Below are 22,088 nucleotides of genomic sequence, written 5' to 3'. Positions count from 1 at the left end.
ACTGTAATGGAGTAATGGTCACTGGCCTTGTCACACCCTCTTCAGCTTTGTGTACTTTACTTTGACCCTTTCCACTGAAAAAATCAGTCATGTCGTCATATCAAATGTACTGGTTACAAACATGAAACAAGCAAAACAAAGTTATTTTGCTTATTTTAACAAAATTAGGTAATCTTACTGAGCCAGTGATTTTTTGGTTGTTTTTATTTATTTCATTTGTTTTCCAGAATTTACAATTGAGCCTTCGAAATATGAACCTCAGTCATGATAAGTGGTTTTGAAGATGGAGGGATGCTCAGTATCCCTGATTCTGCCAGCTGCTTTGTTCACTGGATTTCTGTACTATTCGGCCAACCTCCGAACAGTAGTCGACACAAATCATTTGCAGAAACCAAATGTTATTATCACCCTGGCTGATGATATCGGATGGGGAAACCTGGGGCAAAACTGGCCAAGAACAAGAAGTGTTTTTTTTCCTCTCTGAAAGCTTGTACCAGGAAATAGCATTTACAATTATTTATTTATTTTATATGTGAAATTAGCCTTGCTGATGCCAGCAATGTTTGACTAAGGGTTTATCTGAATTCAATGAACATGTGAAAGGAAAGCAGTTAAGGAGATAATGAACGATTGTAAAAATATTACTGAAAAAAAAAATATTAGTATTACAATGCTTTAGGAAAGATGATTATTTCTTAATTCATAGCAGTTTGAGTGGTAATAGTTGTAGATTATTCCTGCAGTGCAGCAGAGCTCCAGTGACTATGCTGGTTGATCTATACATCATATCATATTCTGCAAACCCCACATTGCACACTGTAAACCCGTGGATATCCTCATGCTGTCAATGTTACTGTCAGATTTGCAGATTTCCAGATTTCCGTGTGGTTGCTCCAACATGCTCCCTATCCAGAGTCTTCCTGCTGACCGTCAGGCTGGGGTTACAGAACGGAGTGACCTGGAACTTTGCTGTTGGTTCCGTAGGGGGTCTCCCACTCAACAAGTCTACACTTGCAGAGATATTGATGGGGGGCGATACTACACTGCCATGATAGGTGAGACCACGGACACCCTTCTGCTGTTTTACCATTTGTATTTCACGATACACTGTAACCAGCTAGTTAATATTTCGTATTTCCTACAGAATGCTTACTGTAGATTAAATCAGTCAGCAGATGAATTAAGTGTACCAGTGATTAATAAATTGTATATATATATATATATATATATATATATATATATATATTATATATATATATATATATTATTATATATTGTTATATATTGTTATATATTGTTATATATTGTTATATGCAGATAAATGGCATCTGAAACACCATGGCTTGTATCACCGTAACAAGTTTGTGCTGGTAGGTACTGTTTTTACATGTGGCCCTCTTTGTGTGCATAACTTAAAGTAAACACTGCTTTCCTGTGCAGTGTACCATTAACTATATCATATCTGATGTACCATACCGTGTCAGTATGCTGCTTTAAGTAGACTGACAGTCTACTTGTGTAAATAGTATAGCTCAACTTTGTAGTAGAGGGGTTGTATGTTGTATACACTGGTGCACATTCATGTCCCCCAGTCTCCAGCCGGGCGCTTTGTAAACACGACTCACCAAGGTGTATATGGAGCCAGCCTCAGGGAAATGGACAGCCTTATCAGCTTGATAAAGAACACGTCTGACAACACAGATAAAGAAAACCCTATCATCGGGTTTACTGGTGTGTATACAATATATAATTCACTACTCTCTGCTCCAACAGTAAAATCTACAGTAACACCAACATATAGCTTTCATATCCCCAGAAAGCCCTAATGTCTTTTTAATTTGAATATTGTTTTATCTTGGATTATTTCTGGCTGTGACAGCCACTCTGAAAGGAAAATTACTAAAGCTGTAAAAACTTAGCTATGGAAGTGCTGGTCTACCCATTAAAGCAGAAGTCACATTTGAAGACTTGTTTCTCTTTACAAAAACATTTGTACAGTTTAAACAGGTTTGACGTGGAACAAATGTATTTACCCTGATGATGTTTATAGGGATGTAGTTGTTCCCTGTGCTGTACATGTCTATTGTTTCACCAGGCAATGCTAGTGGGTGAAACAAGAAATACCTTTGAAGTGATCAGTAGAGTAACATCGGGTTTACAATAGGTTATTACATTTTCCCCTGCTAAACTTGAAGCCTGACTTGCAGAACCTGAAGGACAGCCTGTAATAGTAGCATGGGCCCATTCCAGGGGGAATATGTAATAAGTGCGCTGTGTCTGGTGGAAAGATAAAACAATAAGCTTAGCGTTATTAGGTTGATTTCCAAACACCAGTGGAAAGAAGTTGTGATTTGGAAGATTAGCGTTATTAGGTTGATTTCCTAACACCAGTGGAAAGAAGTTGTGATTTGGAAGATGAACCTAGCCTGGTTCTCATCCCTGTTTGGATAGTGTCTGGGGTTGTATTTTTTTTTTTTTTTTAATACACTGGAAATAGCGGATTGTATTCATGTGAAGATATTGTCGCATAACTGCTTGTGACGGAAAGATGAGTTCTGGTGATGAATCTTCCTTCCGACCTGTGAGGGCGCTAAAGAACGGGAGGAGAAGTATCTGGAAGGGCTGGCCTGACAGTTCGTTTCCAGGTCAGGGAAGTGGGTCAGCTTGGAGAGAAGCGCGACTCTGTTGTAAGACCGTATTGATTTGAAAGGTAAACGAGAGGCAGCTGCAAGTAATAAGGCAGCTGCAACCATTAACTCGATATTATGCGGGATTACATATAGGGGCCAGGGTAACGCTGATCTTCTCCTTCGTTTGGGTTAACGTTAGGAGAGAAGGACTGAGAGAGGAGCTCTCAGAGTATTTGTGAAGAGTGTTGTACGTGCTGTGTGTTATTTTCTGTCTGTCTGTAATTGTCTGTCTTTGTCGCACTAATAGACAGTTAACGCACATCTCCGGAGCTGTCGAAAGGAGAGCACTATCCGGAGCACCACTGCACTGAGCACCTGCACGTTTTCGATCACCCAGGACTGGTGACCATACCGTTGTTTTTGTTCGGGACTGTGCCCTTGTTTTCAGTATCCCCGTGCTTTACACATTGTTGTGTATTGCCGGGGATTTATTATTTTTGACGGTCGTCAGACCTGGAAAAGAGCAATAAAGCACTTATTCACTGAATCACTGTTGTCTGCTTATCAATCCTGCACCGCATCACCGCGACATCTGTTCCCCTTACCAACCACTTTGCCACACTGCTACGCAATGGGAGTCTTATTCCCAACCCTGGAATCAAACCTTTAGTAAACAAGAAGGTGTGCAATATTTTAAATGCTTTCCCAGAAGACTGTGTTATGTCGCGTGACGTGTGAAATATGTCAGGTATTCATTTTTACTTTCATAGTAAGTCATTTCAAGTTACTCCGGCTGCAGGTGGGTGCAGTATATACTCTCTCTCTCTCAGAACCTGTATTTCCATTAATAAGTGGTGTTTCTATTTGTTCTTTGAAAAATACTTCAAAATGTTCTAAGTATGTGTCTTCTGTATGTGCTGAAACTCTCTTGCAATGTAGACTGGAGCTGCTTTGCACAGATTACATTTCCACCGGCCATTTCTATTGTGTTTCTGTCTCTCAAGAGAGTAACAATCTAGAAGAAGCTGCCTTGAAGCCAAGCTACTGAAAAGTATCTAGTGGTATCCTGCTGTGCATCGATCCAGTTTTAAAAAATAGTGTCTGACCTCCAGTGCCTGGGTTTTTCACTCAGGATCTGTAGGCCATTACACTTTTTATAGACATGGTGAGGACGGTCACTTGAGGTCGAAACATGTCCGTTTTTACTTTTAACCTCCACAATTCTGACATCATCTGAGTTTTTATTCATGAGTGCGGACAGTAGAACAAAATGTTTAACGATACATTTCACCTTTTTCTGCTGCCCAGATAAGTGGCAACTGATTGCAAGATTATCTACCATCCTCCTTGTCTAGAGAATAAGAAAAAAAAAAAAGGTGCAGCTAAAGCGTCCTGTCATTGCCATTTCACCAATCAATGCTGCTGTGATTGTAATTCTAATTTTAAGTGACCCCAGGTTGGATCCCATGATGTACAGAAGGTTGAGAGATTGTTTCAGTAAATGTTTTTTTTGAGGAGAGGGCAGTGTGGTTAGACCCACGCGGAGCACTGTTCTCTCTTTGTATAACGCTTAAATCAAAATGCATGCCATGCCCTTTCTTAATGAAGAAAACACACATACACAGAAATGCTTTGCATATATATTTATTTCTACTGTAGCTCTACTAAAATAAAAAGTATAACTTACTTTTTTTTTTTTTGGTTTTGTGCAACTTCTTTGCAAAACACTGTTGCATGGTTACATAATATTATAGGCACATACAAAAATCTGTCAATAAGTTGGACTGGACCATTAATAGCGCACACACAAGTACACATGGAAGAAAAACATGGAGCGTAAGAACTGCAAAGATTAAAACTCATTGAGATTACATACATCTAAAGTATCTACGAATTAAGAACAATGGTTCAAGTAACTGTTTACATGTGATTACAACTCAGTTCTTGTTAGTTCAATCATGCACCTACTAATATAACACACCCGTCTCATGTTGAGCCGATTGGCCAAATCCCAGTCAGATAAAGACTTGAGTGTTTTTTTGTTTTTTTTTTCAAATAGAGCACCCTGGAATGTTTTTTTTCTGGCTCAAGCATACCCACTCTTCAGACTTCAGGCTTAAACCCCCGTTGCCCAGTGACTGACGCCAACGTTCCTTTAACCTCACGTCCTCCTCCCCTGTCCACTCCGACTCCTGCCACGGCACGAATTTATCTACCAAAACCAAAACACAGCTTTATTGTTCCTGGAGCCTCAACAAAGGGTGTGTTATAAACAGATTAGCGCACGTTACTGAACAACAACCTAGTAGGACACTCTGCTGTACTTTCCAGTCTTGTAATCAGCCCGAGCCGTTATCAAGAAAGATCGGAGCTTGCAAGCTTGAACCTGGGTTTACCAACCAGACCGAACACTCCTTTCATTGTTCACATGGGAGGTTCAGGCTGCCACTCATAACAATCACTGTGGGAGATATCTTACTAAGTAATGGTAATGTCATCACTAGCCAACAGGCCACTATACAAACCATGAATGTCAGACGCCTTGCCTTGAAGTTGTGAATTCCTGGTGCTTGCCACTGTTTAGTTTTATGAATCAGAACACAAGTTGTCCTCTCATAAAGCTAGACCAATTTTCACTCCAGTGAGTTTAATTGAAAAGATGGCGAAGTTAACACCATTAAATCATCTGCGTGCCACAGCACCTCCTGGTGTGTTTAAACAAATACTGCATTCATTACTGAGCAGGAAAAGTCATGCACTACTGCTTGTCTCAGCAGATTCAAAGAAATCTCTCTGAAAGTGTGCGGTCACAATGGCAGTTATTAATAAGAAACAAAATCAATATGTAGAATTTAAATAATCTTTATAAAGTAGTATTATTAAGAAACCTTTCAGTACCAGCTATGGTCTTTTGTCCCTTTTGTTTGATGAGTAAGCAACTAAATGTAAAGCATTCACACCCTCACTTGAATATTTTCATTTTAGAAAACGTTTTCTTTAATAATCCTTCACTATTCCAAAGGAATGAAAGATACTGCTGTCAACTTTCAGAAATTTTCAGACATACAAGTCAGTAATATAGCAATACCTTACCATTAAAGAAAATAGGATTGATGTTATAATAGTTAATTATGAAACAGCAAATTATGAATTAAAAAGATGGGGTTATATTTTAATTTCAGAAACACTGCTGTAGGTCCATATCGTGTCAGCGTTATTGTAAATTGAAAAGAAAGCCATCTTGGGGATCTGCAAGGTTGTTTTAGGTGATGAAAGTAGTAATGCTGCCATCTGCTGGATGAATGTGATGTTGCTTTTCCCTTTTTATGCCGCATAGAGGAAACAGCGACCATTCAGGGGATATGAATACACTTGTTTGTCTCACGATAGATGAAAATTGAAATGAAAAATAATCTATTGCCCCTTCCAAGTTTCCTTTTTTTTTCAGAAAACTATTTTGAAGCGGTACCTTGACGACAGCTATCTAGACTTGGCATAGCGTTAGTGAACACGCAAAATCACAAGAACTTTAAAGATCCTTGTTTTTAGACCCTTTCATGTCCCAAGTACTTGCATTCAGATCCTAAAAATCTACAGCAGCACAATGGGTATACAGAATATCAATCTAAACACTTCTTAAACTAATTACTGTAAGTTAATCCTCTGAAGGTGAAGATCACTCTACAAGCAATCACATTTTGACATTTAGTCACAAAGAAACTGGCATTTTCACATTTTGACTCCCTCATAAAGGTGCTAATTGTTGGCTAGCAAGATGGCTCTTTAAAGATGGACCAACAGTGACACCTCTACTGCATATCTTATTTTAGTTTGATTTTAACTTTAAACAAGACAAACAAAAAAATGTTATTCTACAATGTATACACAGACTCCACTCTGTTTTGTAATACCCTTGCTCTGCAAGATTCCTGGGAAATGTAGTTTCCCCAATGCCTTTACTTTACTTCACTTCTCATGCTGGACTACATTACGGAGAGATGCTACTGATTGGGGCAACTTTGAAATGTAGGTTCTTTGGATTTATATTTAGTTTGAAACATAACAATATTTAAATGACCAACGGCAGAGAGTTGTAGAAAGACAGACCAAGCAAATTAACAGCAGACTAACTCAGGGAATTCAGAATGGGCAGTTTCAAAGTTCCAAACTCAAGAATCATACCAGTCGTGTTCTTGAGCCCTGATATACAGGACCATGTATTATTTAGCCTGGCCTGCCTTTCTACACCAGGTTAAACAATAAATTATTGTTGTTTACAACTTAATTCCACCTCAGCCATTTATAACCCATAATATACTACTTGGTGTTAATCAACTACAAAAATAGCTAGCGACCATATTAAAACTATGTAATATTGATATTAATACATACAAATAAAAACAACATGAATTATTACTGGCCAATGAACTACACAGGCTGACTAAAACATTATTGAAGATGTGCAAAAAGATTGTCAATTATTGCCAAAATGACTTTCCCATGGGTGCTTTTTAAAATCTTTGATTGGAATTTGGATTATTTTTTTTAAGCAGGTGGCCCTGGATATTGCAAGTTTCTTTCGTTCTTAAAAGGGAAAGTCAAATGTGGTTTTCTGCACATCTCCAGAATCTAAGATCCTATCGAGAAGAGGCACTGCTGTGTAGCTCCAGTGCCTGCCCCACGCCGAGGGCCCCTGAGCACCAGATTCCTGCCCCCCCCAGCCTCTCACTCTCCCAGGGGAGACGGATCGAGGGGGTCTGGGCTCAGTCACACACAGACCGTGCGGCTCGCTGGGTTAGTTATTCGGAATGCTCACTGGAGGGAACTCATTCTCGTCATCCAGACACACAGGGCTGGCTGCGAATTCATGTTCTGGAATCACCTCGCCTTTCTTCGTTCCTCCATCCTCCGAATAACCTGGAACAACATCACCCACAAGTGAAAAGCAATGGTAGAATATGTGGTCATAATAAAAGATGCTCTGACAAACATTTTAGTTTTACTACATAACCTAGAAGAACATCACTATTAATATTACTGCTACTGCTACTATCAAGAATACGTTAGGAAATCATCTCCATATGTTACAAATTTCCAGTGCAGGTTTGACCCACTTTTTTACAATCTTAATTTAACTACTCCCGTCTGTGAGTTTTTAGGCTCAAAACCACCCTGCCTTCTGGTACAGTAATAGACATGCAAGGCAATGTGGGGAAGCTCATAATGCCACTGCTAGTGTGATCTGAACAAAGCACTTTTGTCCAAAAGCTGCCAGTCCCAAAAATGAAACATAAACATCAAGGAAGTGGCTAAGAGTGTTCTTACCAGTCACCGCTGAAGAGGAAGGCATGGTAGTGGGCATGGCCACAGTGGCAGCGTATGACTGGCTGACCAGGGCAGCGGTCATTTCGCTCTCTGAAGCATCCTCTTCCTCCTCGTCTGAGCCAAACAACCTGAGTTCCAAGAAAATAAATATACTGATCCACAAATAAACCATGTGCAGCCATTTTAGTTTCCTTTAATCCACATTAAAATCAAGTACAGATTATGTCCCATATCTAGCATCACTTATTACTCTATTGCACAGCTTTGCTTTCACTGCTTGTATGTTTTATGTGTCACAACAAAAGCGGAAGGCTGATTAAACATACCCCCCTGCTGTAACCCTTTATAAAGCACAGCACCATGTTGGTTACCTGTGCTTCTTCACCAGCACACACTCGCCCCCATCCTGCGGGTCCACGTTGTAGATGTAGAGGTATCCGTCCGCAGAGGCAACCAGCAGGCGGGGCAGCTTCTGAATCCTAGACACCAAACCAAAGAGCAGTGCAGAACCGTGACGCACAGGAGACGGGCAGACTAGCATTCCTCACACTGAAGACCACTTTCTGTTTTATCTCAGCACAGACTCCAATCTGCCGCCTTCAATATTCCAATAGTGTTTCTTACATGTTTTACAGTGCCTAATAAGAGACACCTTACCCACGACTTATTAACTTACTATAATCATACAAACACAAATACTATTATATATACAATTTCGTTTTAGCTTTTTAGCTTAGAATCTTCCATGTACAGGTTGACCTCTGTACACAAGATGAGCAGTACTGGAATTTCGATAAATCCTAAAGCTGACTGGTTGATTTCACATACATGATTTATATATTTTTTTATATTGTCTAGAACAGTTTTTTTTTTAGTACATTCCAATACAGCGAATGTGAAATTCAACAGTTAATGTTTCATTGAATAATATATAGGGTATGGCTGGCACAAGGCTCAGGACTGGACTGCACTGGGAGAGGCGGCAGGGAGCAGCACTAGTCAGCAGGCCCCCTGGGTGCAGCGCGTGGAAGGGGACTCACGTGGAGATAGCGCAGACGTTCTTCTGTCCAAAAACGTTGAGCCGCACTGTGGCAAAGGCGCGGTCCTGGTTCATCATGTCTGACACCTGCGCTGGGAGGTAGCTACTGGCAGCGGAAAACACCTTCCCTACATAGGCAGACCAGGTGGGAGATTCCTCATCACGACTGCTGACCGAGAGAGAGAGTGGGTGGGTGACAGTGCTTGAATTTCAGGTGTTTTGAAGAAAATGCACAGTGATTTATTAACCTAAACGTCAAGAACGTTATTTAACAAATCCTTTCTCGGTAGTGCTAGAGACTCCAGCCTTGTAGAGCAAGTCTCTTGAGGAGTACCCAGTGAAGCGAAGGCACTGCAGCGAGCGCTCCTACCTGTGGCTGTGCTGTTCCAGTTTGAAGATGTGCACAGTCTCCGTGTTGCTGGAGGCGCACAGGAACTGAGCGTCCATGCTGAACGAGAGAGAGCTGATGCTGACATACCTGGCAAATAAAAAGAACGGATCAGTGGACATGCATTTACAAGCTTTCCCAATCGCAATACATATTGCTTGATTTCAGTTCCTTTTACTGTTATATTCATTTAAAAAAAAAAGCCATCTTGTTTGAATTGTGTTATGAAGTCTCACTTGTTAGCGATATGTAAATCCTATTTGACATTTATGACACCAATAAAATCAATGTGCACACCACAGACAGCATGTTTTATTGGGTAATGACAGTGTGCATAAGTTACAGTGGTGTCACAGAGACAAGTGTGCAGTATTATGCAAGTTAATTCCATTTCCTTTTTAAAATCAATTCTATATTCCAATTTCAATTCACTTTCCCTTTAAATCAATTACAACACACCATTGATCAAAACTGCAATTAGAAGCATTGTGTTAAAATGAGCGTCTCACAGTGGCAACAAATGACTTGAAGTCAATGTTAGTCAAATGAAAGCACTTGAACAAATCAGCAGTTATTAGGTCTTAAAAATATCAATTCCAGTGCCTTCAACTGAGCTGGAATTGGAAATGGATTTTAAACAGGGATTAGAAATACAAATGGAATTGATCCCAACTCTGCTAACAACAGACCAGCATTTCCCTCTCCTCAGCCCGCACACCCACCTCTTCATCCCTCTGCGGAACTCGAAGAGCTTCAGGCCCTCTGGAACGGAGAAGACTCGGATGACTGTGCCCTGCGAGAGAAACACACTCTCAATCGTTCCCTGTGTCAGGGGTGTTCGATCCGGGACTGGTCTTCAATGAGCATTTCAAAAGCTGCACTGCTTTCCTGTGAGTTCAGGCTGCACACGTTTCATTTATTAGCAAACGTCTAAACCACTGAAGTGTTCTGCTTGCTCAATGTTTAAATCATAGTTTAAGTAAATTAATGAATCATGTATAAACTAGAGAGCTGTTCTGAAGTGATACTGCAGTCAACGAGATTGTAGAAAGTGGTGTGGTTTGTACAGGAGAACACACACAGAGCGCTTCACTCCTAGTGCTCTGGCTGTTACTGCACTGCCGGCACTCACCCTCTCGGAAGCGCTGGACAATTTAGTTCCTGAAGAGCTGAAGGTTATAGCAGCGAGAGGGCTGTCATGGGCTGGAATCATCGTCACTGTGCTCTGTGGATCAGAAGACAGGACAATAACCAGTAGAGCAGGGCTGACATGGGGTGTTGTGGGTTACCTAGTGGAAGCAGCGTGCTGAATTCTGGTAATGGCACAGAATACAGATTCATGGATAGATTGAGGGAGGGATTGATTGATTATAATACAAACTGACTTACCAAGTTATTAGCATCGTACACTATAATCTCCCCGATAGCTGAGCTGCCAGGGTAAGCCAGGTACGAGTTGGAATGGTTAATGGAAAGTGCACACAAGCCTGAAGGTAGACAAACACAGCAGCAGTCAAAAGAACTAATCCACACTGGACAGCTTTTGAGTTTCCAAGAAATACTAATACACCAAGCATACACTCACTCATTTAAAAACCAGGTTTTCTAATGATCAGTTAAATGCGTTTTTGTTGTTACCTGTAGGGTTTATTGGCGTATTGAGGAGAGTTTTCAATAGCTTCATGTCCTTTATATTGTGTATGTAGATGGATTCCTCCAGACAGACTATCAGTCTCTGCCAAGCAAAAGAAAAAGACAATCTCCTTTCAGTCTGGTGACACATACATATATTCATATACATTCACAGGGGTTGGCCAAAAAGCGCGTTTTCCAGAGCAACGTAAACACTTTGTAGACTCACATCAAATCAGTGCCATCCCAACTGACAGTGTTACGACAGGTGTAAATATATACCACATTGCTGAAGGCGTTTTTCAGAGTGCTCAGTACAAACAGCTGATTGTTCCATACAGGCCGTATTTAAGATATTGTACTGTCCATCGACCAAACTTAAAAACCTGCAAGGGATCCAGCCGCGGCTTTGTAAATTCACCCTTGTGTTCGAAGTTCCCCAGCTAAGCTGCTCGACAGGGATCAGGTGACCACGACTGTGACAGTGCTGTGATGCCTGGCTATTGTCCTGTTTCCTCAGTTACTACAAAAAGGTCCCACTGCAAATCAAAGGACCGACTCAACATAAATTTTGTAATGAAAAAATGTAAACTGTTTGTAGACGGTACTGAAGATTGAAGGTCGAATGAATGCAATAACTATGATGAACAGTACCACTGAAAGTTAATGCAGCAAGTAAACTGGAGTCAAATTATTCCTTTCAGCTGTGTCAGGTTGAGGAAAACTCAAAACTGTAAATGAGGTCAATGTAAGTGTAATTTAGTCAATGATTAAGAGGGGTTAGAACTTGATAATAAATATATTTTATTTACAGACTACAAGGTATTTACCAGTTTAGGAAGGTGACCTTCAAATACTGAGCAGTGAAACAGTGAGCTCAAAGGCACAATACTGTCAACAGTTAGTGGCTCCTCTGTACAGGATATGACATTTGCAGTAGGACATGATGTTGTTTTGTAACTGTGTTGCTGTGACCTGTTTCAAAACACAGGTGCTATATATGTTTTCTAATCATTGGCAACCTTTATTTAATCCATTGTGAATTTCACTGAAAAGAGGGAAAAGGTTGATAGAGAGATACAGTTAAGTGGCTGATGTACGCGGCCCATTGTGATGTCACCATTTTAAATAGACTTTGCAGTTGAATGGAATTCCGAGGGGAGGCTCAGGTGTGACATTTTAAAAGGTGGCATGGAGAATACAGCACAGTAAATGACACGGCTGATGTCATGAATAGGGCTTCCCAATGATGAGTCACGGAATACAGAAGGTGAAACCTGCCTTCTGATTCTCTGATAGCTCCACATAATTTGCTTTTCACTTAGAGACACTTACTTACATGAGCTCAACAGACAAAATTATTGTTTGGTTGGCATTGTACAGGTATAATTAAACCACTTTAACCTGAAAACCATAGGATAATGAAAACTGTCCCTGTTTTACTGTGCAGAGAATATTTACATCTTCACATTTCTTTTACGTTAAAACAGGAGCAATTACTTCAAGTACAACACAACAGAAGCTGCTGCATCCTGGTACCTTTGCTGTAGGTCACACAGTTAGCGAGACCCTTGAAGTCATTTTGAAATGCAACACATAATTGGGTATGAGGAAGCAGAAGCAACTTGTCAGCTACAGTACAGCGTTGTACTTGAGATCTGCGTCTTCCAAATTGAAGTACAGAATACAAGTGAAGTGCTAAAAGATCTTCAGCAGAATTAAAGGATAATGGGGCCCTAGCCACTAAACTTAAACCGTTTTTTCAGGTGTTTTAGAAAGGGGTTAAAAAGCTCTGTTAATCCTCAGAGAACGTTTGAAAAAAAAATAAAAAAAACATTCCTAATAAAAAACAGTTCTTAAAGTGTTATGAATAGGGCCAGTGTATTGCAAGTGCTAATAAGAGAGAGCTCCTACCTGGCGGTTCAAACGCACAGCCAGGATGTTGTTGGAGTAGCTGTAGTTGCATATCTCTGTCCCTTTCTTGAAGTGGTACACGTTCATACGGCGAGGCATGGAGAGGCTGACCACCACCACCAGACTGCTGGAGAAGAGCCTCTCCACGATGTACACATCTGGGCTTTCTGCTGGCCGGGAACAAGGCAGCGGCAGTCAGTGCCCAGCATACTTTTCAAGTTTAAAAAGGATCAGTTTAATGAAACCAGAATTCATTATACAACACTAATGATGTCAGCCACTGGCAGCCAGTCTGCCTCACAGGATCAAGTAAGAAGAGGAGAGAGCAATGCCTTATACCAAAGGGCAAGGTAGCAGAAAGTAGGCTGTATCACGGGCATACCAACACATTTGCTCACCACCTCGCCAGTACATACAAGGTAGAAATGAACATGCCTTCTCGCAAAGGGAACAAAAGGTTGATGAGAGGTTAAAAAGAGAGAAGCAGAGAGCTGGAAGAAGGGAAGAGGAGGAGGAGGGAGCAACACTAGGAATTAAGACAGTGATGTCATTGGTAAGAGAGGGGTTAATTGCCTGGCTGGACATTAGGAAGCAAAAAATGCACTCAAAGTGTTGGGACCGAGACTTTTAGGAATGAGCTTTCCAGCTTTCTCCTCATAACCATACCCAATATGGATAGCTCTTTCTTTGTTGTGCAAAATACTGCTGCCTGAAATATCCAAACAAGACGATAGACCTAAAAGGCAATTTCAATAGATATAAACTGGCCCTTGTACTACCAAAATCAAGGATCTGGATGATGCATAAATAGCAGCCTTAATCTTGTATTTTTGATTAGTTTCTTTATAAAACTGGGACTCTGCTTGTAAACGTTGGAAAGAGGAAGTCCTGTTAAAAATGAGTCATCGTTCACTAGACTGGTTAAAGAGCGAATACGATTTGCATAGTGTAACCAGGGCTCGCCTTGTTTAAATTTGCATGAAACTACAGACAAAACAAGGAAACATCTGAATTTTTACCAAAACAGAAGGACATACACAGAGTTCATTTTGAAGAGCTGAACAGGATATTAGATAGAATCTGCAACCTTAAGGTTTCAATCATAAATTGCACTGCAGAGAAATGTTTAATCTGATACCTCGGTGCTTTCATCAGTGCCACACATGTTGCACACATCGTTTCAATAAGGCAAAGTTCAAGGTGTCACTGTTTCCTTTACTTCTCATCAGTTATCAGAACTGACATTGCCATAGTGTGCATTATCCCAATTGTAACTGTAGTATTGGTGTGTATTTAAATAAACAGATCAGGTTTGTGTCTTTATTATAACTGTGTATTGTGTGGGCTTCTTGACAGTGGCAACAAACTGCATTGTACAAGGGCTCTGAGATGGAACTGCCTATTCAGTGATGAGAAGGAGAATCATATCTTAGTACAGCAGCAGTTGTCAAAAATACGATTTTTTTTTTTTTTTTTTTTTAAAAAGATAGAAAGAAGACTCTCGTTTGAATGTCCATACTTGCCAAAGGCTTTTTCAAAATGGTGTCCGTGCAGGGGGCTGTGTGTGCATCAGTTCTGGGTGTCGTCTGCCCCCTAGTGTCCTTTTCGTCAACTGCTAGGAAATGAACTGCTGCCGAAAATAGAACAGTTGGTCTAAAAGCCAATCATGACAATATTTTTTTTTTCTTCTTCTTATATACCCCTTGCAAAAGATAATGCCTTGTTTTCTAGTGTTTTCCACCTCCTGAGCGGTCATCTACACTGTATTTTGTTAATAGACCCCAGGATCTTTACCATCTGTCAGATTCAGCAGGACTGAGAGGGAGAAGCCACAGGGCTCCAAGAAGAAGCACATGTACTTACTGCTTTCATGGACGCGGTCCAGTCTGTCTACTGAAGTCACAGAAAACAACCTGTAGCCATTTTTTGTACCAACTGCGAGGGATCTAAAACAGAAAAGGTAGAATAGGTCTGTGCACAGGACACAAAACATGACTAAGCACCCATGCAAAGTGCCCTCCACTTTTTAAAACTGCATATTTTCCCAAACTGTAAATAGTTTCATGTGAGTTTTTTTTATTAACGTCTTCATTCTAAAGTGGAGAAAACTTGTATTTCATGGATCCAAGCAGGGGACCAAATACTAAACTGTATTCAAAAGCACCTGTGACAAAATGGTAGCTTATCGTGACTTATTTTGACCAATCTGACATGCTTAGATCAAAAACTTAAGTCAGTCAGTAGTTGCGGTTTATAAGTGGGCTTTTCTTGTTTAAAACAGGTCATTCCTGACATGTCCAGAAACACTTTCTGATGCATGAAACAACAGACCAAGCCAAAAATAAGAGAAACTAGGTCACAACCGTAACTCTTCGCTCTTTCATTTCCCACGGAAGTCTGGGATGTGTATGTTCACTTTGAAGTATGCTGGATCTTTTCAGGGTCAATATTTGGAGCTCGGATAGCTAATTTGTGTTTTTAGAAGCGTTTGTACCACCTTTGTTGACACCCACTGGGTATTTTGCATTAGTGTTGTTTACTTTGGCTCTCAATTGAAGTAGCTTTCCGTTCTCTTTCTGAGCTAACAGGTAAATGCCAGGGTAATTGAGCAACAGAAATTATGCTTACTCCAGGAGAACACGTTGTTCAATTTAAATGAACAAAATGAAACGGTAATTTAACATAATAGAGCTATGCTTGGTTTGTTTACTATAATTTTTTTTTTTTTTTTTTTTTTTTTTTTGAATACCTATGACTGCATATACAAATTCCTGGCCCGTTAGTTTGGCTGGTTTGATTGCTGAGCTGAAATATTTATAAATGGATGCCCAGCCCCTGAGTCTTACCACATATTATTTGTGCGTAACTGACAAAAACCAAGGGAATATAGAGTGTTCTAGCAGGAACAGGCATCTCTCCTTTTCATTACTGTCTTTTGATAGACTATATTACTATGGTAATCTTTTAAAATAATAGCCGCAAATGCATAATAAACTCCGCCTGAACACCACAGGAATAACACCTGCATATCTTAGACACTTCCTCTAATTTCAGAAGTAGTTCGTTCTGAATCCAGGCCTGTTTTAGCCCCCCCACCCCCTGAATACTTATTTCCATGTTTGTTTATGCTACTATGAATTATTCAACACTATAATCACGACTTTACAATCGGAATTTTATCGATAGTGGCTGGTAGCTTACGTTGTATCTTGGTTGAAAGAGGCGCAGATCAGTCCGCCCTGACCGCCCGGTCCCCCGGATCCTTCGGCTTCCTCAACAGTCTCCATGCCGATCCCCAGCGCCCACCCTGCCTCCTCTATTCGGAGGACTGGGATCGGCTCTCACTTTGCTCAACCAGGGATCCCCGATGATCAGTCGTAGATTCGTTTTTTATTATTATTATTTATTCTCGTTTGTTCACTTTCCGATCTAGATATGCAGGCACAAATCGATCTTTTTTTTTTTTTTTTTTCTTACGGGACACAACAACACCAACAAACAAACAAAAAAAAAAACTGCAGAAAAACAAAAACAGCTGACAGCGCGTGCCGTCATACAAGGCGCCCTCATTGGCTTGACGGAAGGCGTGCCCAGAAGCCCTGTGTCTTTCTGATTGGCCACATTTCCTCCAGCTTTATCCCGATTGGCAAAGTCAAGTTTATGGAAGCAAAATGTGGGGTGAGCAGAATGGTCCGCCCATTCCAGCAGGGCTGATTTTGATTTGCGGAGGATGACTTCAGTCTTTCCACGAGGCTTTGTTTTGGTTGACTGTGAATCATTGACCGCTTCAAAGTAATGTTGGTTAAACTACAGTATTTATATATTTTTTTTTACTTAAAACAAAGGATTACAACGTTGCTTTTTGGGAAGTGGGAGCGAGATAACTATTGAAATGGCTCTAAACAAGACTTTCTTGTAAACTAGGTAGTAAAGCACAGGGTAGTGTTGTGCTAATGATATTTCCGTTAACGTGTTTGATTTGAATGCGATGTTCCAGTAAGTTACGTTATCTAAGGCAGGCCCTGTTTACTGTCAGACAACAAACATTTGCCGTACTGTCTGTGATTGTATTTTCTCACTGCAGAAAATTAGAAAAAGAGACACTCAAATCACATTTTATAATTTTACAATATAGCCCTATTTTGAAGTAAGTGCAGATGTAAAATATCACACCAGGAATAACTGAACTGCATCTAGTTTTAAATTAAAAAAAAACAAATGCTTTGAATCTACCTTTAAACACACTAGAAACAAAGAAACAGGCAGCAGTCATTTCTCTATTTAGAACAAGATTAGAATGTTGTCAGTTCAGATTTTGACAACGATAATGCACTCAGTAACATTGTTCAGTCTTTAATTCAAGACAGTGCATGTACACATACACTGTAGCTTCTGTGGTTGGTAACTAGCTGATGGACAAAAGATAAATGGACACAAGCTAAAACCTGTGTCTGTGGCTTTGTAATTGCCTGGCTTTAACAAACAAACAAGAAATGGAGTGGATATCACAATTTTTAAAAACAAGGGATTTGTAATATTTGACTCTCTGTAGCACATTCAGGAAGAATTCAACACCAAAGAGTAAACCAATCCTTTCTGAAGGTTCAAGTCTTCTGTTATTTTTTTCACTTTTAATGCTGAGAGAAAAAAAAAAAAAAAGGTTTTAGATTTAATAATCAGATCTGAACCCCCCAACCGTATGATCTTCAATGGTAAAACAACAGTTCTGCCACAGTGGCACAAATGGAACAGGTAGAATGGAATTCAACATATCATTAGTACAAACCTATATACTGGTCATCTCTTCCAGTACCATGGTATACCAGTGGCAGATTTCAAATCTTACACCTGAATTTAATGAAGCCTTTTTATTAATAGGATATCTGGTGAAAAGTATTTTATCTGAAAGTTTTAATAAAGCAACATTCAGCGTTTACACAAGTTTGCCTTTTTGCTGAACTAGCTTTTAGCTAATTTATTTCTTATCATAATCCCACACGGTAACCTTGTTCTTTGATTCCCTTTTTTATTTAACAATTAATACAATTTGGTAATTTGTCCACCTACAAAGAAAGTTTTCCATAATAATATAATTAAATGTACCTTGAAATCCTAGATGACCATGTCTCCATCTAGCCCAACACTGCTGAATTTGGTCACCTTCGATCGATCCCCTTCAACAATGCACAGCTGACTAAAATGGAGAAAAAAAAAGAAAAACTAAAATAATTGAAAATTAGCAATACTGCTGTACTACAATATTTCGATACTAGACACTGGTAAATCTCCTTAAAAAAGACTGGTAAGCAGAAGGTCACCAGTTCAAATCCCACCTCTGCCACAGACTGGCTCACTCTGTGACCCTGAGCAAGTCACTTATCCTCCTTGTGCTCCATCCTGCGGATGAGATGTTAAATCAATGTCCTATTGTAAGTGACTCTGCATATAATGTACAGTCACAGTCTACCTCTGTAAAGCACTTTGTGATGGTGGTCCACTATGAAAGATGCTATATAATAAATATATATATATATATATATATATATATATATATATATATATATATATATATATATATATATATATATATATATATACACACACACACACTACCACATTATTGCTGATTTCCACAAATTTTTGTATATGTGTTTGCACTATGTTTTTTTTTCACTGTGCACTGATGTCCTGTTCATTGTCAGTCTGGTAATAAATGTATATGCTTCAGTAAGTCCTGTATGTATTTTAGCTATTAGTGTGCATGTCCATTCAGATTTCTTTTTTAACACGTACCCTTTCAAAAATATGTACAGTTCACTTTAAACATATATTTTTAATCAGCCTAGTTACAAAGCCAGATCAGACCTCATGGCTAAGTACTGTATACTCCTTAATTGTAGCAACCCTTGAGCTGCTTTTACTTGATGCACCTCTGCGATCTAGTGGATTGTAGATTGTTACTTCATTACTGGCCCTCTCTCATCCCATCTGATGCTGTTCTGATGCAGATTCTCCAGGTCTGTGTTCTCATTCTCTGTTGTTGCCCTCTTGTCCAGATTGCAGAAATGCTGCATGGCTGACATGCTCACTTTGGAGTTATGCTTGCGAAGGTCGATTTTGTCGATGTGCTTGAGGGAGTCTGGGCCAGTGTACGAGAACTGATAGGGACAGCAGTCGTGACCCTGGGGAAAATACAAGCACATAAAAGGGCTTTATAATCAGCTGTTAGCCAGGCAGTGTTTCCTACAAGACTCTACAGGAAAGCCAGCTTTACCGCAGCCACAATTTCGGTCTCGTTGAGATACAGCACAGCAAGAAGAGGGAGATACTCAGTCTTCAGCTGGGTCACACTGCAAGACATTGCAAAGAACAAACCTGCGCTTCAGTTTTGAAAATATTTCTGCACTTGCTGTTTGCTTGTGCTATTGCTCAACTCGTTTTTTTTATTGGCAGCATCAGTGACGCAGATAGTGCTGCTGTGACTGACCCAGGCCAGGCTATTTCCAGATGGGGAGAACCAGACGCTGTGGACCCAGCCTCCATCATCCCCCTGCTCCAGCAGCATCTCCCCGAATGGCATCTTGGAGCCCCAGGCTGTGGGCCCAGGCTTCTCCTCGATATCCTTGATGTAGCCTGAGAACACTCTAGCACAGCAGCACATAGAAAACAACCATTAGCCGTGCTTAAATGACCAGCCGGTATGTACTACTTCACAGCATTTACAGCATTGTTGCAGTAAATACATAATCCGTTAATGCAATACTTTGGACACATTCGTTTTTTTTTAACATTCAAATTACTTCATGCAAATACAGCAGTACTTTTTTTGTAAGGCCTGTATTAAATGGGATTGTTTTTTATTAGATTTTAGATTATTCTTTTTTTTTTTATTTTGCATTCTGTTAAAACTAATTATGCAAATTTGTCTGAATAAATAAATGTTATCCTGAAGTAATTATAAGCCTTGGCAATGTCACTGCACCATCCCATTTACTGTATTCACGTTGCACAATTTTGCACACAACATTGAGATGTTATTATGCAAGACATAGTAAGGCTATTATTATTATTATTATTATTATTATTATGGTAAGACAGAAGATTGCAGTGCAGAGACAGTGGCTCCGTCATCAGTATTAAATCCGTGTTTAAAGGTGAGAGGAGCGTATGACACCCATACCTGCACTGGAAATCTGAACTGCCAGCCGCCAGTAGAATGTTGTTCAGGTGCCAGTCCAGACTCAGCACAGTCGAGTGGATTGGCTTCTTAATGTGCTTGCTCAGCCACCTGCAAACCGACGTGCAGAAGCATGACTTCAATTGAACAAAAAATGATGGACAAGTAAACCTCACAGACCGTGTATGAAGTCACCTGCCTGGATTACTGTGCATCCACTTACATGCTGATGCCTAGAACCTCTTGCAACCCATCAGTTCTGTACAAGAGATTTAGTCTCTTACCAGTCATTCTCCTTCTCAAATTAGCACACAGAGATTATCCTAGCCCCGCTGCCCAGAGCTAACTTATTCTCCAGGGGTGAGTATTTGATGCAGGTGGCAGCACGGTTGATCCTCAGCAGGACCAGGGTGGGCTTCCACATCCTGTCCTTCAGGGTCCACACATAGGCGTTTCTGTCTGATGCATACGTCACAATGCCGTTCGAGATCGGGGCCCAGTCAGCACTTGAGGAGCAACAAAGAAAACAGCACCACAGATGCTGTTAGAGCACATCAATAAATACAGAGAATCCCGCTTCATAGCCTATGCTTGAGGTCCTTTATTCTTTTCTGATCTTCACCCAAAATGTGTCCCACTCAAGCATTTAACAGTGATTGATACCAAGAAAATCCATGACATTATATTAGGTAGATAGATTGATGGAAATAATGAATTAGTATATAAAACAATATAAGGTCGTCCAGACGTAACAGGATACAGGATCCAAGCCAAAGCTGTACATCGGCATGGCTGAACACACAGGACTGGGGATGTGTTCAAACCGGTCTCCGCTCCTAGTAATGTTAACACACAGTAACACAGTAAATATTAGCACATCAACAGGCTAGCACTGATTACCCAACTCTGAACAGCCTTTTGCATAGATAACACTAGGAAAACAATCATTCAAAGAAGTGATATATCATTTTAAAGCCTGTGGTGCATGTGAATTTATGTATAACCATTCACAGCTGCTAAGGTAAAACTGTTAAGCCATATCACAGATTCATGAGTTATGTAAAATTGTGTTTGGAAAGCTTGTTACTTGTTAACATGTTCTAGATTGCTGCTGACTTATTTTAAAGTGCCCATTATGGTTTTTCAAACCTGTTTTAAATACAGTACTTCACACAGGGTCCCACGTCAGTCCAGTAGAGCTAGACACATGTTTACAAGAGACCTGATAAGGCATCACAGTATAGACTGAAGAAAATACTCAATCGAAATGCAAATACATTTGTTCACTTTAAAATTAACCAACACCAAATGAAATAAAAACAAACAGACACTAACTCAAAGCCATGGACAATGTACGCCAAGCTTAGTTGACAAGGATTTGAGGTGATTGTCAACAATTCTTCATTTGTGCTGAAGAAAGGACTGGTAAACTCCTTACCTTGGCAATGTAGTTGCTGGGTGATGTTCGTGGACTCTGGGCGCTATGAGGCACATAAATTTATCATTTCCTGTTTCCTACCTTCTGTTCTGAACTTTATTTAACTTTACTTCCATGTGTGCACCCTCGTCTTACTATGTGTGCTAAGTTTGAGTTTACATGTATAATCGTATAACCACTCCACTTAGCCATCTTCCTTAATAACCACATGTCATTCCAAATTATAATTTCCAAAATGACAACTAAAAAGTGCATTCAACTGTGCACATTGTCAGGATATTGAATACCTACAAACAAGCATTTAGCTTCATGGACCAACTGAAACCTGGCATTTAATGGAAAACAAATTCAAATTTGTGATTTTAAATTACAATCCTTTGTTGCACATGGTGCACATTTCTCTTTAATTGACTGTTTTAGGGAAGGGATGTTGTGAACTAGAATAAGTAATGCAAATGTAAAAATGAAAAGATCCTTAGATATCATAATTTCCACTGAAATACCAATACCCTAACTACATTATAAAATGTGAATCACTCAGTACA

The 22,088-nt window shown here is 39.9% G+C and overlaps 1 protein-coding gene and 1 pseudogene across 8 annotated transcripts; both read right to left on the bottom strand.

Annotated features, from left to right (window-relative positions):
* Positions 1-4,584: 4,584 nt before the first annotated feature.
* Positions 4,585-18,119, bottom strand: wipi1 (WD repeat domain, phosphoinositide interacting 1). Of its 8 annotated transcripts, none has more exons than XM_041220263.1 (15): positions 18,032-18,119; positions 16,130-17,565; positions 14,792-14,874; positions 14,448-14,558; positions 12,929-13,098; positions 11,021-11,117; positions 10,772-10,869; positions 10,515-10,607; positions 10,105-10,175; positions 9,365-9,472; positions 8,996-9,163; positions 8,327-8,434; positions 7,956-8,083; positions 7,447-7,547; positions 4,585-4,842 (listed from the first exon to the last, which is right to left on the bottom strand). In XM_041220263.1, exons 2-15 carry the CDS (start codon positions 16,213-16,215, stop codon positions 4,792-4,794), a joined length of 1,473 nt encoding a protein of 490 aa, XP_041076197.1. In that variant the 5' UTR covers positions 16,216-17,565; positions 18,032-18,119; the 3' UTR covers positions 4,585-4,791. The 8 variants fall into 8 exon arrangements, with proteins under 8 accessions (XP_041076197.1, XP_041076198.1, XP_041076199.1 ...); XM_041220264.1 differs by having other exon boundaries at positions 8,996-9,160; XM_041220265.1 differs by having other exon boundaries at positions 12,929-13,095.
* On the bottom strand, positions 17,164-20,895 carry LOC121295457 (annotated as a pseudogene).
* Positions 20,896-22,088: the final 1,193 nt, after the last annotated feature.

Source organism: Polyodon spathula, chromosome 20 (genome assembly GCF_017654505.1).
Source record: "Polyodon spathula isolate WHYD16114869_AA chromosome 20, ASM1765450v1, whole genome shotgun sequence".
Taxonomy (NCBI): Eukaryota; Metazoa; Chordata; class Actinopteri; order Acipenseriformes; family Polyodontidae; genus Polyodon; species Polyodon spathula.
This window is presented reverse-complemented; position numbering and strand designations above follow the sequence as displayed.

Bases quoted from the DNA above. Each gene is read 5' to 3' on its own strand.
- wipi1 (XM_041220263.1), bottom strand. From the start codon at position 16,215: ATGGAGACTGTTGAGGAAGCCGAAGGATCCGGGGGACCGGGCGGTCAG. The intron at 10,608-10,771 runs GTAAGTCAGTTT...TCTGATCCACAG, and splicing joins TGTACGATGCTAATAACTTG to AGCACAGTGACGATGATTCC. The intron at 9,164-9,364 runs GTAGGAGCGCTC...TCTCTCGGTCAG, and splicing joins CTGGAACAGCACAGCCACAG to CAGTCGTGATGAGGAATCTC.